Source organism: Tursiops truncatus, chromosome 9 (assembly GCF_011762595.2).
Source record: "Tursiops truncatus isolate mTurTru1 chromosome 9, mTurTru1.mat.Y, whole genome shotgun sequence".
NCBI classification, from domain to species: domain Eukaryota; kingdom Metazoa; phylum Chordata; class Mammalia; order Artiodactyla; family Delphinidae; genus Tursiops; species Tursiops truncatus.
Genome location: NC_047042.1, coordinates 31,971,647 through 31,990,346, shown reverse-complemented (window position 1 = coordinate 31,990,346; position 18,700 = coordinate 31,971,647). Strand labels below are relative to the sequence as shown.

General features: G+C 39.3%; 1 protein-coding gene across 1 annotated transcript in view; it reads left to right on the top strand.

Annotated features, from left to right (window-relative positions):
• Positions 1–18,700, top strand: part of DNAH11 (dynein axonemal heavy chain 11) — a 313,899-nt gene that overhangs the window by 112,205 nt on the left and 182,994 nt on the right. Inside the window, 4 exon segments of the mRNA XM_019928507.3 lie at positions 12,112–12,243; positions 14,043–14,203; positions 17,542–17,698; positions 17,816–17,961. Of these exon segments, the coding sequence (XP_019784066.2) occupies positions 12,112–12,243; positions 14,043–14,203; positions 17,542–17,698; positions 17,816–17,961 (596 nt within the window).

The following is an 18,700-nucleotide window of genomic DNA, read 5'->3' as shown; positions in this document are numbered from 1 at the left end:
GACTGTCACCCACTCTCCCCCAACCCTTTCCCTTTCTTCCTTCCCCCTCTCTGTTTCCCCCTCTCTCATGTTTGGCTATGTACTTTGCATGTGGATGTGTTTCGTTTTACTCAAATATCCTCTGTGTTAATAAAGGAATTGTCCATTCAGTTTAACCCAATATGTTATAAGACTGCCTGTTGTTATTATCACTGCTATTTAGGTGGTTTTTATTTTTGGCTCTCAATAATAATACTGTAGTAAACAGCTTTGCATTTACATCCATGTTGCACATATTTTTCTTTATTTCTTCAGGATAAACTTCCAGATGTAGAATTGCTAGGTCAGAGACTGTACCTTCTTAAGCCTTTGAAACATCATGCCAAGTTTACCTTCCCAGTATCAGTGCATGAGAATTGTCTATTGCCTCCCCTGTCATCAACATTGGGTTGATTCTTTTTTTTTAACATCTTTATTGGAGTATAATTGCTTTACACTGGTGTGTTAGTATCTGCTTTATAACAAAGCGAGTCAGCTATACGTATACATATATCCCCATATCTCCTCCCTCTTGCATCTCCCTCCCACCCTCCCTATCCCACCCCTCTAGGTGGTCACAAAGCACCGAGCTGATCTCCCTGTGTTATGTGGCTGCTTCCCACTAGCTATTTTACATTTGGTAGTGCATATATGTCCATGCCACTCTCTCACTTTGTCCCAGCTTACCCTTCCCCCTCCCCGTGTCCTCAAGTCCATTCTCTACGTCTGCATCTTTATTCCTGTCCTGCCCCTAGGTTCTTATGGAACAGGTTAGAAAGCCCAGAGATAAACCCACGCACATATGGTCACCTTATTTTTGATAAAGGAGGCAAGAATATACAATGGAGAAAAGACAGCCTCTTCAATTAGTGCTGCTGGGAAAACTGGACAGCTACATGTAAAAGAATGAAATTAGGACACTCCCTAAAACCATATACAAAAATAAAATCAAAATGGATTAAAGACCTAAATGTCAGGGTTGATCCTTTTTATTCTTAGAGCTAAAGTTATTTATATTCCAGTAGCCTTAGGTTATTCAGCTAATTAAGAAAATTTAGCTTTTTTCTCCTTTAAAATAGTTTTAAAGTTTTCCATTTTGTTCAAGTTATAATAATGCTTCTTTTTCGTGTTAGATGAGAAGTAGACAAAGAGGGTGGTTTATGAAGACAGTATTTATGGGCTTAATTATGAAACACTTCCAGCATGAATTGAAATGTTTGACAGACCAGCCAACAGATGCCTTCAATACAGCATTTCAATGTTGCCACTGGTACTAATATGCACACCAGAGCAGCTAACGTTTGAATATTGTTAAAGCTGCAGTTTGGTTCATGAGAAGTGTGTGCATCTAAATTGAAACCCCATTAGTTTTCACTCTTTAAAAATGGTTTTAACAGTCTGTTGGAGTTTGTTTTTAATTAAAACTACTCCTGCTAATACTGTGAGCAGTTTTTAAGGTGAACTCCAGTCCTTTAAAATAGCTTAATTTCAAAACTGAAATCAGAGTTGGCTGTAACTGACAATCTACCTGAACAAGTAATTTCTTTCCTTAGTTCTCAGTTCCAAATTGTAGTGAGGTAAACAAAGATAATTATTTTAAACTTTATTTCCCACCAGACATATTGTAATTGCATGTTAGGTAGTGTTGGGATTAAAGGCAAAAATACTGCATTTTGAATATATATCCCTGCCTCGCCAGAGTCTTTGAAAGTAAAACAAATAAAATATAATTTCTCAAATTTGAGCATTCCTTGGCAAAAGTATTTGGTTAGGCTTGGGATCTGATAAGAAAGTTTTTCCATTCTTCCTTTATCATTGAGCTGTGTGCAAATCAGCGAAAAAGAGATGGAAGCATTTTGGATTCAAAATATTATTTACAAGTGTGCTGGGACATTGCCTAGGGTACTTTTAATAAGACTCACAATAAACAATATAAAGCTTTTCTTATTTAACTATTTATCCTTTCTGACCACAAATATTCAGAAATATTATAGGTATAAGAAAGAGACTCTCATTTTCCTGCTTAGGGTCAGTTTTTGGCCTCATTTTTAATTGTTGAGAAATTTTTCAGAAACAATTGCATACCGTGTTGATAGTGTTCTTATCTCACCCTGACCCTTTGACCCAAATAGGGAAGGCTGTGAAGGCTGCAGTTACACAGTGTATATTGGAAATGAGTTTTTTGTTTGTTTTTGTCTTTATAGAAATTTGTGACCTGATAGGCTCATGCTTCATAACAGCAGGAAGCTACAAGATGATGAGTAGAGCACATATTCTCTACCGCCCCTCTCATCTGTTAACAGAAAATTTTTCCACAGACAATTTACTGACCTAGTAGGCTTTTATTCAGTGATTCATCAATCAGGCAGCATTCAGTCTGCAGATGGAAAGGAGCTCCAAAGAGCTGTAGAAGACGAGAGATTTTTATAGACCAAAGTAAGCAGGAGCAAGGAAGGGGGCATTTGCTGATTAATTAAAGCAGGGTTACTTTCCTTGTAAGGAGCAAAGGGAAGCCTAGGAGCCAGGTCAGGTAACGTGTGCTGAGCAGGCAAACACTGCTTGGTTGACCTAAGCCCGCTTTTTCTGGGAGAGCCCAACATAGAAACAGTTAAGTTTTGGTTTGCCGATGTGGGTAACGTGAGCGACTCCATCTTAGGCCCAACCTGGTTACTTTAACGCATCAAAAATTATGTTGAATGACAAGGTATAGGAAAAAAAAGTCATATTGTACCTGGAAATACTGGACCGGATAATTTAAGGAATGCCTAGAAGTTGATAACAGATGGAATCAAACTGATAGATGACTAAGAGCAGAGAAAATCACAGTCCAAACATATGAAAAAGAAGAAGCTATTGCCATGATAAGCCTATTTTATCCCAATGAAACTCCAGAGAAATTACAAACTGAGATTCAGTAAAGGTAAAAAACATGTGGGGCTCATGGCCCATGATCAGTGATAATTAATGAATATGTAAGAGGTGGACAGTTGGAACCAGTCCTGCCTCCTGTACATCCCAAGAGATTTTCAGTGAGAGTGTTTGTCCCCAGGATAAAGGCCTGAGAAATACTTCATAAACAAAGTGAGATGTTTATTGAGGACTTCTGCCATGACTGTGTCTTGACTGTAGATCTTGGGTTGGACACCTTTTTCTGTGCAGGATGGAATAGTAAAGATTTTAGTCTTTATGGGCTTTGTAATCTCTTTCACAACCACTCCTCTCTGCTATTGGAGCAGGAAAGAAGCCATAGGCAATTGTTAACCGAATGGGCATGCTGAGTTGCAATCAGACTTTATTTATAAGAACAGGTGGTGGGCCATACTTGGCTCATTACCTGTAGTCTACCAAGTCCTGTTCTAGAGGAAACAGCAGAACAGATCCTGAAGTCACTCAAGATCCCCGCAATAAGTGGAGGTAACAAAAGAAGAGATTTGTTACCCATATAGGCCATGAGTCCAGTCTGATCCATTAACTCAAGCATTGGTTCTTTGAACAGATCAAACACCGACAAAGATGTGCAGTTCAGAGGAGCCAGCAGAAACAATAAAGGGATAGGGGAAAGATAAATCTCTTGTACAACAAAGAGATTTTTTTAGAAGACTGTACAACACTACATGTGATTTTATACTAATATTTAAGTTGAAAATCTAAATTAAATGGATAATTTTCTATGAACACTGTTTCTAAGATTAATTCAAAATGAGGTGGAAAACTTGAGTAGACCAGTAACCACACAAATGATAGAAATGGTAAGAAAGTTTAAATTTAAAGATAGGTACCTTGTAAATAGAGCCCTGTTCCAATGGTTTCTTTAATTTCTCTGAACAGTGTTTTCTGTAGTTTTCAATGCAGAGGTCTTATACATTTCTTGCTAGATTTATTTTTAGATAATTGATATGTTTTGATGCTGTAAACATATGCTAATTAATTTTAAATTTTCTAATGTTTGTGGCTGGTATACAGAAATATATTGATGTTTTAATATTTACCTGTGTCTTGAGACTTTGCCACATTTGCTTGCTAGTTGTAGTAGGTTTTTGTTTTTTTTTTAGTATAGTTTCACAGGCTTTCTATGTACATGAATATACCATCTGTAAATAATGACAGTTTTACTTGTGACCTTCCATTCTCTTTTGCCATTTATTTCCTTTTCTTGAGTCATTGAATTGGCTACGACCTTGAATATAATGTTACATAGAAGTAATCCCACTCTTAGGGAAGAACAATGTTTTACCATTAAGTACGATAGTAGTTCTAGATTTTTGTAGATGACCTTTCTCAAATAGAGGGGAATACCTTCTATTACTACACACTGAGAATTCTTATTTTGAAGAGGAGTTGAACTTTTTCAAGTCTGCTGAGATACTCTTGTGGTTTTTCTCTTTTATTCTGTTACTAAGGTGAATTTTTGAATGCCAAGGCAACTTTGCATTTATGATGTGTTACCATTTATAGATGTATATATTTTTTGCTGGATTCTATTTGCTAATTTGTCCAGAAATTCTGCATTTATATTCATAAGGGACATTTATCTGTAGTTTTCTTTTATTATAATATCTTTGCCAGTTTGGGGATGAGGATTATGCTCCTTAAAAGGAATTGGAAAGTATTGCATTTTCACGTATTTTGTGAAAGAGTTTATTATAAAAATCACTGGTAGTGCTATCTGGGCTTGGGGTTTTCTTTCTTTATAAATTGATTTATGTACATGCTGTTGTGTAGCTTTTCTGGTTTCTTTTTTTCTTGTGTCAGTTTTTGGAATTTCTGTTTTTCAAGGTATTTACCCATTTTTTCCAAGTCTGGGTTTGGCAAGTTACAGCCATCTGGCCAAATCTGGCCCGGTGCCTGTGTGTTTGGTAGTTTTCAGGCTTCACTGGCTAAGTGGTGTCATTGCACTAGAGACCATGTACCCCTCAAAGCCCGAAACATTTACTGTCTGGCCCTTTACAGGAAATGGTCATCCCCCTGATCTGCGTTTTCAAACTTACTGATGTGAGTTGGTCTTCCTATATCGACGTTATCCTTAGCACATCTGGAGGGTCTGGCATCGTGTCCCCCTTTCATTCCTGGTGGTGGTGATTTGTGTTTTCTCTCCTTTATTTGTAATCAGACTTTCTATGTGTTTATCAATTTTATTTAAGTTTTCAAAAAACTAATCTTGGATTTTGTTGATTTTCTCTACTGTTTGTTTTGTATTTCACTGAATTCTGCTTTACCTTGATTACTTCCTTTCATCTACTTACTTTGAGTTTAATTTGCCTCTCTTTTTCAAGTTTCTTAAGGTGGGAGCTTTGATTATCAATTCTTATACCTTTTTCTTTTCCCACATAGCATCTGAAAGAAACTTGATAACTTGATGAAGATTATCTACCAGAAACCTACAGAGAAAATCATGCTTAATAGTGAAACATTAGCATCATTTCCATTAATGTCAGGAATGGGGTAATTATGCTCACTGCCTCTGACATACATCGCTCAATATTGTGCTGGTTTTCGCAATATGACTGAAGGAGAAGTAGGAAACGAACGGTGCAAAGGGAGGCGATAAACCGAGATCCCACAACCCATGACCTGATAGTGTCAGAGAGTGTGGGACCTGGTCTCTTTGGCAATTTTCTTTGTTCTAGCTGAAATGAAAATCCATTGTTTCTGATACTGCTTAAGTTGAAACATTGATGGGTTTTGGGATTAGAGATCTTGTTACTATTGTTAAGAGACCCAGAGAGCATTACTTCTGTGTATGTCCAGATGGAAAGAGGTTGAGGGTTCTGGTAGCTGACTCCCAAAGTGCTGTAGTAGTTACCTTGTAATGTTCACTTCAGTTTGCTGAGCTGAGGACTACACTCTCCAGATCTTAACATTTCTACCGAGGGGCGCTTGCGGCTTCTTTGCTGCTGTGGCTTGGGTGTGCCTAAGATGGGAAATCTGCCATGCCTTGATCCTGGTAAAATTGCAGTGCTTCTGCTACTACAAGGAAAATGTTCTTTCTGTGTAGCCTTATTTAACCTATAGTATTTAGGGACATGTCTCTTTAAGTTCACAGACATAGCCTCTTTATACCATACTGCCGTAGGAGCTGGGTGAGGACAAAATTGAGAATCAACCACCATTATGTATCGGGAGCCAGCCCTTCTTTCTGACCTTGAGTATGTTACTGTGTATGCCTGACACCTTCCTTCATGGTGAGCACACCATCGTCCCACCAAGCAAGCTGGTCCTCTTTGGAAGAACGCTGTGGTGTCTTAGACATTTGTAACATATAAACCTCAGTGATCAAGATTCATGTAACTTTCTTGGCAATTGTTTCCGTGTTTATCTAAACATGAGAATTTATAGGAGGGGGATGCCTAGTTACCTCTTTCCATGCACCAGAATCATTAGAGGTCAACTCTTGTCTGGCCAAGGTGTTCTGTTAATGAATATGTTATCCACATGGGAAACTTTTGGGTTTATAAAATATACAATAAAATCCTAGAATCCTGTACTACATCCTGGCTCCACCATTTATAACTGTGTGATCTTGGGCAAATTACCCCGTATTCTCATATATAAAATGAGAATAATAATAGTACCTTCCCCACAGAGTTATTGTGATGATTAAGTTAGAAATATGTGTATGTATTTATACATGAAGATAGATATTATACACACACATACTATATATATATACATACACATGTACACATATATAATAATGCTTGTTAGATATGTTAGCTAGTAAGTGCTCAATAAATGTTAGTTCTTATTATCTGCTGATGTCATCAGAGAGGAACTAGATCAATGGCAATGGGGCTGGTGTTCTGCCCTCTGCACCGTCCTCTTGTTAAAATGGAAGGATGGCCTCTGACCATCTGGAGCCTTGTCTCCATCTGTGCGTTGGGTCTCGTCCGCAGGATTTCCATGACTTCCTTCTCTACTGTGTCTTCAAATTCTTCCACTGGCTCATTCCCATCAGCAATTAAACATCCCCATCTCTCACATTGCTTAAAAACAATACAACCACCAAAAAGTATTCCTTGATGTCACACCTCCTTCCATTTCCTACTCTGTCACTGGAACTTATATTATAACCAAGCCTTTTTTTTTTTTTTTTTTTTTTTTGCGGTACGCGGGCCTCTCACTGTTGTGGCCTCTCCCATTGCAGAGCGCAGGCTCCAGACGTGCAGGCTCAGTGGCCATGGCTCACGGGCCCAGCCGCTCCGCAGCATGTGGGATCTTCCCGGACCGGGACACGAACCCATGTCGCCTGCATCGGCAGGCGGACTCTCAACCACTGCGCCACCAGGGAAACCCATAACCAAGCTTTTTGAACTAAATATCTATACTTACTCATTCCATTTTTTCAACCTCATCTCTCTCCAAGAACCATTTCTAATCACTTGACTGAGTATATTTCTGTTTTTTTAACATTAGAAATACTTCCTTTTCAAATGTCCTCTTCCCTTATATTCATCTTTATTTGAATTCCACTTTTCCACGTACTTCTTGGGTTATTCTTCAGTTTTCTTTCCTTGTTCCTCTTCCTCCTCCTGCCTCTTAACTGTTCCTTGTGGCTCTGACTTAGATCCCTTTTTCTTTCTACCACACCACATATACCTGGCTAATCTCATCTGCCCTTATGGCTGCTCAGTTTCTGTTGTAATATGCTGGTGACTTTGACCTCCAGCTCAGACCTTTCTCTTGAAGTGGAGTCAGGGGCATATTGGACTTGTCCACTGGAAATTCGACAGGCACGTCCAGCGTAGAACATTCAAAATACATTTACTTTTCTCAAACCCGCTTCTTCAGTGCTTCCCAAGTTCATTAAAAAACACCGACACGCTTCACCAGTTGCTCAGACTGGAAGCCCATTTGACTCCTCTTTCACCTGATACCCGGCCAACCACCAAGTCTCTTCAGTTGCCCTAAATATATTTATTCTTACTGTTTCCTTCGCTACTTTGTTAATAACCTAGTCCCAGCTACTCTTCTCTTGCCATGAGTGTAGCATCCTCTTCTCTGGTCTTTTTTCTCCAATCCTGTTTCCCTCCAATTAATCATACTAGAGGCAGAGAAATCTTTTAGAAACACACATCCGATTATCGCCCCACCTCCCTAAACCCTTCACCAGTGTCTTCTTGCCCTTGAATTGAAGTTCAGACCCTCAGAAAGTTGGCCCAGCCCTGCGTGTTTGGGACCCTGCTTCCCTCTACAGCATCCTTACATACCTGGTCTGCCTCTCCGTTTCCCTCTCACCATCCCAGACTTCTTTCAGTTCCCTCCCAGGGCCACCTGCCATATCCTGAGCTGCTTCCTGTGGCTTAAACACTGCCTCCCTGGGTGGGAAACCCCTAAACTCTCTACAGCCTAAATCGTACTCACTCTTTAGTTCTCACCATAAATACTCTTTCCTGTCAAATGTCTTTCCAAGCTCTCGATTAAGCAAGGTCCTATTTCTGTGTGCTGTCATAGTACTTTTGTACTTGCCCTAGCAAAACAATTGTAATTATTTATCTGCATTCCTCATTGGCCTATAAGCTCTGGAAACAGTAACCACGTTAGTGTTGTGTGATTGAGGGGATGAGAGAACAAAATGTTGCTCAGGTGTGTATTATTGCTGTCATTCATTTCTTCCTTTGTTTATTCATACGAGTGTTTCCTGAGGACATGCTTTGTGCTGGCTGCTATGCTACATGTGGGAGTGTAGTGTTGAATAAGACAGATAAGGGCCTTGCTCCTTGAGAGCTTACAGTCAAGCAGAGGAGACAAACAGTAAACAAGGAAGTAAATAGGTGAATGATAAGATACTAGTAAGAACCATGAAGAAAATAAATTAGGAACATGTAGAATAACTGGGTAGGTGGAAATAGGATGGCCAAGGAAGGCTGATCTGAGGAGGTGAACTTAAACTAAGACTTGAATAATGAGAGGAGGCCAGCTCTACAAAGATCAGAGGGAAAATGCCTCCACACAGGTGAAACAGTCTCTGTGACCTTGAAGCAGCCATGACGGAGAAACAAAGAGAAGGCCAGGATGGTTGGAGTGATGTCAGGTGGGAAAAGAGTGATGGGAGGTCGTGGAAGCCTTTGTGTTCATGGATAGGAGTTTGGACTGTAAGTGAAGGTAGGCTTCTTTCTGGTTCAAGATACACCGTACATATGCTCCAGCTAAAGCGAGGTGTACCGGGAAAAGAGCCACTTGAGTTTCAGAGGTATGTTTTTGACCTGAGACAAACATCCTTGATCCAGTAGAAAATCATGTGACGTTTCTTTAATCAAGGGCAAGAATAAGTGCTGATTACATGATAAGGTATATATTTCTTAAAAGCTGCTGAGGAACATTTTATATATGTCACAGACCATAAACTTGTATGCAGTTACAATATGAATGTATAGTAATTGCTGCCTGATGCCACTGTCCAAATGATAGATATTTTATAACTACTATTTTTGTGTGGGTACAGAATTTTATTACTTACAAAAGAGCATCATTGTTTAATCAAGTTTAATCTTGAGAGACAGTGTAAGATCCCCATCATATAATGCTGTCCAGATAATGTTGGTGAGCTGTATTTTTAATCATCTGTCACTTGACAGAACTTCTGTAAAAAAGGAATCAATAATGGAGAAGCCACAGGGAAGCTCAGACAAGACATTGCTTGTGAAAGCACTTGAAAAATGTTCTTAAGAGACATAAAATATTATTACTGTTGTTACAACCAACTCTTTCTAACCAAGTACTGGTACTGGTGTAAGATTTGTGACTGTAAAGACTGGATATCTTGACCCAGATAGAAAATATCCAATGCCAAAGTACCTTCTTTCTAACCAACATGCCTATACATTTTGTTGAGAAACTTACACGTGTATACACTATTACTGTTCATTCAGTCATCTACTCAGTACTCAAGCATGCATTGAGCACCTACTTTTCAGTTTTGTTTGTTTGTTTTTTGGCTGTGTTGGGTCTTTGTTGCTGCGCGGGGGCTTTCTCTAGTTGCAGTGAGTGGGTGCTACTGTTCGTCGTGGTGCGCAGGTTTCTCATTGCGGTGGCTCCTCTTGTTGCAGAGCAGGACTCTAGGCGCACGGGCTTGAGTAGTTGCAGCATGCAGGCCCTAGAGCACGCAGGCTTCCGTAGTTGCAGTGCACGGGCTCAGTAGTTGTGGCACACAGGCTTAGTTGCATCGCGGCATGTGGGATCTTCCCAGATCAGGGCTCGAACCCGTGTCCCCTGCATTGACAGGTGGTTTCTTAACCACTTCACCACCAGGGAAGTCTCTGAGCACCTACTTTTCAACAGCTAGTGGCTTTGGGGACAAAGCACTCAGCTAGACAGATGCAGACCTTGCCCTCATGGAACCGAAAATCATGATGAACACTGAACATGGCATACATGAAATAATAATCGCCTCTGCTTTTCTTCTCATGTAACTACATTTTATAGATAGATGTAGGATATTGAAAGTAGAATATACAACAACAGCTATAAGGCTGTTGTATATGCTGAATGTCTAAAGTATGTAGTTTTTATTCCTTTGAACCACTTATTCATTGTGTTTGATTTTAAGTCTCTCTGGAATACTTTCTGCATAGCTACCATTTGTCCAACTTGAAAGTGGTGGGTGGATTGATCTTGTGGAGGCTGGTACAGGAAATCTATGTGATGTGATCAGTAAGAACTCAGGCTCTGAAGTCAGAGTGTTTGGATTTGACTTCCCCCTGCCCTGTTTAGCAAGTGTGGTTAACATGCCTACGAGTCAATTTTCTCATCTGCAAAATGAGGATAATAGATTGTTGTGAAGATGACATGAGGTGATGCCGACAATAATCCTAGTTAGTGCCGGGCACGTTGTAGACTCTGATTTAATGTGAATTGTACATGCGGTGGTTATGCCATCCTGCCTGCCTTCTCCATGCTTACTGTAATTATAGAATCTTCTCCAGTGCAGCTGCACAGCCGCCTCTGGGCAGTCTGCATTGTTTGGTGTTTTCTGGAATGTGGTACTAGTACTATAGGGAATATGTTTGTGACAGTAGGTACAAAGGTTTGAGAGCCTTTGATGATACGATATATTCACTTGCAACCAGTTCTTTCAGGATCTAACAGTTTGTCATTGACTATCCTTTGCAGAACTAAACAGGAAAGGGGACAGTATAGTTTTACAATATGATACCCTGGAATAAGGCAGAATTTTGTTGTTTGTTGTTAATAAGCTTTGAGTAAGACAGGAATGTTTTATGTAAATAAGCATGCTAACAAAATGACCACCTAAGAGTATCCTTCAGAACTTTCTGGCCACAATTAACAGTAAGATATATTTTATATCAGATGAAGTTTACACACATACGTATACACTCCAGTATGAAACTGAAATAAACTCTCACAAAACATTACATATTCTTACTACTGTAGTGCAGCATTTTTATTTCTTTCTATTCCATGTCATTCCATTCCATTGCATTCCTTTCCATTCTAGGAAAAGAGACCAGTAGTTTGAAAACTATTGATCTCAGAAATTGGTGGGCAAGACAATTCTTGTTTAGACAAGAATAGGGGTATGAATAAGAATTAAGTGGGTTAGTCATCACCTGTACTGTTGAAATCTTTTCTCAGTTATCATCCTATATCCCATGCAAAAACACACGAACAAAACCCAAAACCAACCAAACAAAACAGCGCTTGGTATTTAGTTCTTCTTATACTTTGACAGACATTAACTCAGTTTGATCTTTTAAAATTTTGCAGTCATTTCTCTTCCAGCAAAGTTGCAGACCAGATCGTGGTTACCTGGAGAGTGAGTTCAGTGCAGCCAAGAAACTTTGCTTCTCCCTCTGGCTTTGTCATTACCTCCAGGTTGACCTGTCTTCTCTGAGTCTCAGCTCAGAAGGCGGGGGGTGGGGGGGGGGCAGTAATAATATTTATTCTATTTAAATTAAGTAATTTAATTAAATCCCTCCCTCCTGCTCCTACCCCCAGGGTGGTTTGACAGCCAGCTGGGACAATGTATTTGAAATAGTTTTGTAAACTAAAGGGACTTTTACAAATATAAAGACCGTTGAGCTGTAAGATTCTGTATTTGTAACTATTACCTCCTTTAAAAAATATGCCTTCTAGATTTCTCAGTTGAATACACTGATTGCACTTCTGCTGGGAGAACTTCTACCTGGAGACAGGCAGAAGATCATGACAATTTGTACCATAGATGTCCATGCCAGAGACGTGGTGGCAAAACTTATTTCTCAGAAGGCAAGTTATTTGTAGAAATTTCATGTGTTTTTTGCTGTTTCCTAAAAGTGGTATTTATTATCAAGAGTACTTCTAAGAAAGTCATGTTTTTTAAGGTTGTATATTTTAATTAGTCCTAAGAAGCTGAGTGCATTTACTTTGGGTATTTTTTATTTGGGTTAGCGAATATATTATCCTCATGAGAGTTATCCCAAAGGGTTTGGCCAAGTCAGGAGCCTCTAATTCACATCATCCAAAAATTAAGTCAGGATGGAGGAACCACAGAAAGTCACGTGTTCATTTCCCTGTCTTCCGGCTTCTCTACACATAATTATCCATTGGCCTGTGATAACCACCATGTGGCTTATCCAGCCAGTAGCAGTAAGATTGTGTACGACCTAAACCATCTCTGTGTGCTTTTGATTCTTTTCCTTTTGAAGAAAGAGAAATGTTGGCCACCCCTTGTCTTTTCCATTCAAAGCTAAATTACTTTCTTTAAAGAAGTTATTTTCTAATCCTTTCAGTGTAACCTTCTTATCTCTTTAAAAAGTCCACGTGTCTCTTAGATACCGGCAGTGTTTAATGCGGAAGGAGAATCTCTCACCCTTTTTCCAAAATACGTTCCTACTTAAATACACTGTTCGCTTGTCTAGTGAACAAAATTGACATACCATGCCCATAACCTACTTCTTCCAAATCCCTTTTGTTTTTTGAGGGTGGCATTTCCTTTCACAATTTGAATGCATGCTTGTATTGTGAGATGTTTGCTGTTGTTTTTCTAGTTCCTTCTCAATTTATTAAAATCAAAATGAATTTTAATTCTCTTCACAAAGTGCTAGCAAATGCTTCCTTATGTAAGCAAAAAGTTAAAAAAAAAACTTCTTGATCCAGGTTGAGGACCATCAGTGAAGAATGTTGCTTAATTGCTAATCTGAAACTGATCCTTGCAAAACACGATTACCATGTATTCTCATTTTGATGATGAGCCATTGATAACTACTCTTTGAATATGACCTTGCATATTTTATTATGTTTTATCAGTGGTGATTTGCTTGCAGCAGGATAAATTTTGATTTAAAATATGTTCTTTATTTTGTACTTAAAGAGGTAGAGACTGTCTAATTCCTGCTCATTTGGTATGCATAAATATGCAATGTCGAGACTTATGTAGATATCGGACAAATGAGTAGATAATAATTTTGGTAACTTCCAGTGATTCCTAAGAAACCCTTGGGTCAATTGGATTTTGAAAGAGACTGGAATTATTTTTTCAAACTGGGAAAATAATGGATAGAATTGAGTAAAATAAGAAGGAATAGCAACGAAAAAACCACTGTTGTTTGGTTTAATGAAAAATGACGTGGAAATCTCTACTAAAAGCAGAACAGTTTGAGAATGGACTTGGTTGAAAGTATAGTTTATTTATACCTCTGACATGCAGAAATAATGGATTATGTGCTATTTTAATACAGAGTGTATTTTTCCATCTGATTTCAGTAATAATGAATATAAAGTCACAAAAGTGATCAAATCACCTGGGATGATTCATAAAAGGGGAAAAAGCATTGCTTCAACAAATTGATGTTGTTTTACAGTAATAGGCTTCTTAAAATGAAGACGTTTATTACACACATATTTCTGATTAAGTATTCAACCATCTACATGCAATTACAATTTGCAGTAACATATAAGAGACTTACCTTTTGTGAGATTTTTTAAGAGTAAAGTGCGACTCAACCGAGTTGATTAGATTAATAGATTACATTTGTGGCCTTAAAACTATCAGCATCCCGTGTGTGATCATCATGTGATGTTTTTAGGTCGTCACTCCCCACGCTTTTGCTTGGCGCTCTCAACTTCGTCACCGGTGGGAGGACACCCAGAAACATTGCCTCGTTAATATTTGTGATGCGCAGTTGCAGTACTTCTATGAGTATTTAGGAAACAGCCCTCGACTAGTGATCACTCCTCTAACTGACAGGTAACAATGATAAGTTGGAGTTAGATGGGAAAAACCAAGCCCAAAGTTCCCCAGCATGGGTAAAGATGTCTGAGATTGAAAATAAAGGACTGTGAGAAAATGATGAACAAATTGCGAAACTGTATGAAAGCAGAATGTAAATGGCACTAATTGAGTGACATAGCAAATGTTGGTGTTAGAGACACGTTAAAGAGAACCAGATTAGAAAAGCAGAATTACAGACGCTATGTGGTATCCACATCATGAAATCATGAGCAGTTAATATGGCTCAAGGCAGCATCTTTGATCTCGGAGTCCATTCTCTCTGGTTATTTATGGCTAACACCCTGTTATTAGAAGTGTAAAAACTGCCTCCCTTTATTAGAAGTGTAAAAACGGGAACTGCCCATATTGAATTCATTTTTGAAGGATTACATACAGTGAAAGGAAGAAAAGAACAGAAATGATTCCATCAGATACAGTACTTCTGAAGCACTGTGCTGAGAACTGTCCCAGTGTCAAGCAGGTAGGGTTCCTGCTTTCTTAGAGCACACTTTCTAGGGGAGTGTGGTGTGTGAGTGGCTGGGAATGAAGAGGAACAGTAAACAAATTAACAAAGTTGTGTTAGGTGGTAATATATGGTGTGACAAAAATAAAACAGGATGATAGGTTAGAAAGCATCTTGAAGGGAGAGCCTGCTATAGATTGTACGAGAGGACATTTGAGCCAAGACCCAGATGATTACAAGGAGCCAGCTATGCACACATCCTGGGCCAGAAAGTTACAGGCAAAGACAAGTACAAAGTTTCTAAGATGGAAAGGAGCTTGGCAGGTTCAAGGGGTAGACACAGAGCCCAGTGTGGCTGAAGCCTGTCAAGGGAGCAAGGGATTCTTAAACGTTCGTTGCCACTTGACTCCAAGTTAATAGATACACACGGTCAGAATGTTGTAGAGGTAAGGATATGTCACATTGACGTGAGATTCTTTGTTTGTATTCCAACCTCTGCTGAATTATTTGGTGGGAGAAAGCATATTTAGTCCTTGGTATTCATGAAAGGGAAATCACACCTCAAGATCATGTGCGTGTTCCCAGTTATCCAGTTACCACGATGCCGTATACTTTATCTGGGAACGGAAGGGCAGACGGTTGCAAGTCTGTCTGTCGAGCTGGGTAGTGGTGGCCCTGGGAGGCTGATGGATTTCCCTCACTAGCTTTGTGATCTTTCTTGCACACACTAATCTGCTCGTGATGTTGTCCTTGATAAATCGTATGGCTTCTGCAATTGTTTCTCTAATTCAGTTCCCTTTAACTCGTCTCTAACTAAAAGTCAGTGTTCACTATCTTAATTAGTTAATTTATGTACTGCTTTCAGGGTGAGAGATTAAACTTTGTAGCTTGACAAAATCGCTTGAAGAGTCAAAACTGCAAATGCCAGAGTCTGCTGTATACGTGCCCTTGCACATAGAAAAGGGGGTGGGGAGAGGCACAGCATACAGGAGAAATGGGGAAGAGGCATTTTTTAAAATTACCGGTGTGTGAGGCCAATAGCTTATTAACTTTTTAATTTAAAGACCACTATGTGGTTTATTTGGAAGTTAAAAGGAAGATGAATGTTCCTTTTATAGAGTGAATAGGGCTGTATAAGATGTTCGCACTATGTACATTTCTTTCCCATTTCATTCTTTGGATTGTTTACTAATTGTTTACATTAACACAATGCTGCCTTTCAAACACTTTCACTATGTCTTGTTTGATGCCGACCTTCCCCTTGTGTGGTAGACTAGACAGAGAGCATTTCCTTCTCCCCTATGTGGGAAGGTTCAGAGAACCAAGTCAACCAAGCTTGTAATTGAGAGACTTGGGCTGGAACACAGGTGGATTGGTTTGGGGGTGCTAAGCTGCTGTTCCAGAGAGACCCAGAATATAAGTCCTTTGATAACATGGCAGCTGGGGTCTCAGTTGTGTGACATTCCCGAGGAGGATGGTCTAGCTGTATAGGCTTCTGGGTGGCCGACATGCTGCCCGTGGTTTGCACGTTTGTTTCAGCCAGTGGGAAAGGGGAAAACGTCTCAAAGGAGGCATCCCAGGGTTAGCACACTAGTTTCAGTACATAGCATGTTGGCTGGAGCTTGGTCACTTGACTGCTCCTGGTTGGAAGGCAGGGAGGAAACGTAGTCTGCAGCATATAGGTGGTCCTATGTCAGGCAAAACTTGGAACCACAAGAAAAGATTAATAGGGGATAGTCTGCACCATAAAAAGTGCTATAATTCCTAGTCCAGGGGTCTTTCAATTCCATATTCATTGTAAGATGCTCTGAAACGTGATGGCTGTAAAATACAGAAACACTCTCCATTTCCATAAGTAACTGCTTCTGTCTGCATAGTACTTTGGATTTTTTAAGGCATTTACCTTTGGCCTTCTTAGCAGTCCATTGCCCTCACCACCTGGGCACCGTGTTGGGTTGGCTTTCTTAATAAAGTCCTACAATAAATCTCATTTCATGGAGGAGAAAACTGAGGCATGTTGATGTCAGAAATGTAATTTAAGATTATCTGATGAGTGGCAGAGTAGACACTAGTCCTGGGTCTTCCGTGTGTGTGTCTTCCCACTAGATCCACTGTCTGTACTAAGACAAAAATAATTCATGAGTCTGCAGAAACCTCATGTTAGGTCCTCACCGTTTATTAGTTTTCCTTCTTTTACAAGTATTAAATTCTGTCTTTGCATAATTTTCCTCAGTCTAAGAACCTCTGAATCTTTCCCGCAAAAATAAGTATTATCATAATCTAAACACACATAGCGACACGTTCAAAATGAATTCCTGAATACATTTTAACGTAATAAATTGTTATCTTTGTTATATTTGCTTTTTACAGTGAAATAGGTATATATTATTTGCATACTCTGTATGTTTACATATCTCATCTCAATGTATTTATTAAATAACAGTTTAATGCAGTTAGTGTTTCATTCATTCATCATCCAAGATATCTATTTTTCTTTTATAAACAATAGTTTGAGATGTCTGCCGTATTAATAATATGTTTACCTAGAAATATCAGAAATTCAAGGGCATTGCAAATTAAGTGTCATTTGTATTCAAATATGCAGCTCTTAGGAAATGAGACAAATAAAGCAGTACATTCTTCTCTGTTACTTTTAAACAGCCAAACTAAAATTAAATTTGATATTATCCTGACTCTTACCATGAACGAATCAGAGATGTGTCAGTATTTTGTGTTACAACCAGATTCTTAGACCATGACTTCTTAAACTTTAAAAAAAATTGGATTGTCCCTTACATCTTCTAGGAATCTCATAGAAGATCGTAATATTTGTGTTTTCTTTTGCTTAAAGGTGTTACATTACTTTAACTCAGTCACTTCATCTCACCATGAGTGGGGCTCCCGCTGGCCCGGCTGGTACAGGGAAAACAGAAACCACCAAAGATCTTGGCCGTGCCCTGGGCATGGTGGTTTATGTATTCAACTGTTCTGAGCAAATGGACTACAAAGTAAGTTAGTTATAAAATGATACATCCTAACAATATTATTCCTGTCCTGGAATGAGTCAAACTAATAGCTAAAAACCCTTTTCTGTTACATTCTTAATGCCTCACTCCATCATTAAGTCCATAGGAAATATCTATAAGGGATTGGTGCAGACAGGAGCTTGGGGCTGCTTTGACGAGTTCAATCGAATTTCTGTGGAAGTTCTCTCCGTGGTGGCAGTACAAGTGAAGATGATACACGATGCCATCAGAAACAGGAAGAAGAGGTGAGCGGCATGTAGCTTCTTCCTGTTCTTACAAGTAGAAGGAGAACCTTAGAGCAATGCAGGAGACCTCATCTTCACAGTCTCCAGCTGCCTCTTCCTGTCCCAGGAGATGGATAAAATGAGAGAGACTGGTTAATTGTGAAGAATTATTTTGAATAACCTCCTGTGTTTTAGCCGCGTTTTTTAAGTGTTCATTACAACAAAGGTGTATCACATACTTTAATCAGTGGAAGAATAAGCACCCTCTACAACACGAAATCCAGTTATCAATTCTCAGTCCTGATCTTACTTGACCTTCAGCAGCATTTGACACAGTCACTCCCTCCCTTCTGCGTGACACGCTTTCTTCACATCGGTTCCAGGACTCTACATCCTCCCGGTTTTCTCCCACCCTCAGGGCTGCTCCTTTGCTGATTTCTTCTCATCTATGAAATGGAGAGAAGTACAGTACCCACCTTATGGATTACAGTGAGAAGTAAATGCAGAACGCTTGGGCAAGCGCCTGACACATAGCACCATGTCAGTGTTAGCTATTATTTTTTATTGTTATTTCCTGACCTATTAATGTTGAATGTCACAGGCCTCAATCTTCAGGTGTCTTCTTTTCTCTATCTCTACTTGTTCCCTTGGTCATTTCATTTAGTCACGTGGCTTTCAATACCATATTGATGGTGCTGGCTACCAGCTGCCCAGACCTCCTTTCTGTGATATCTAGACTTACATATACAATGTCAGCAGT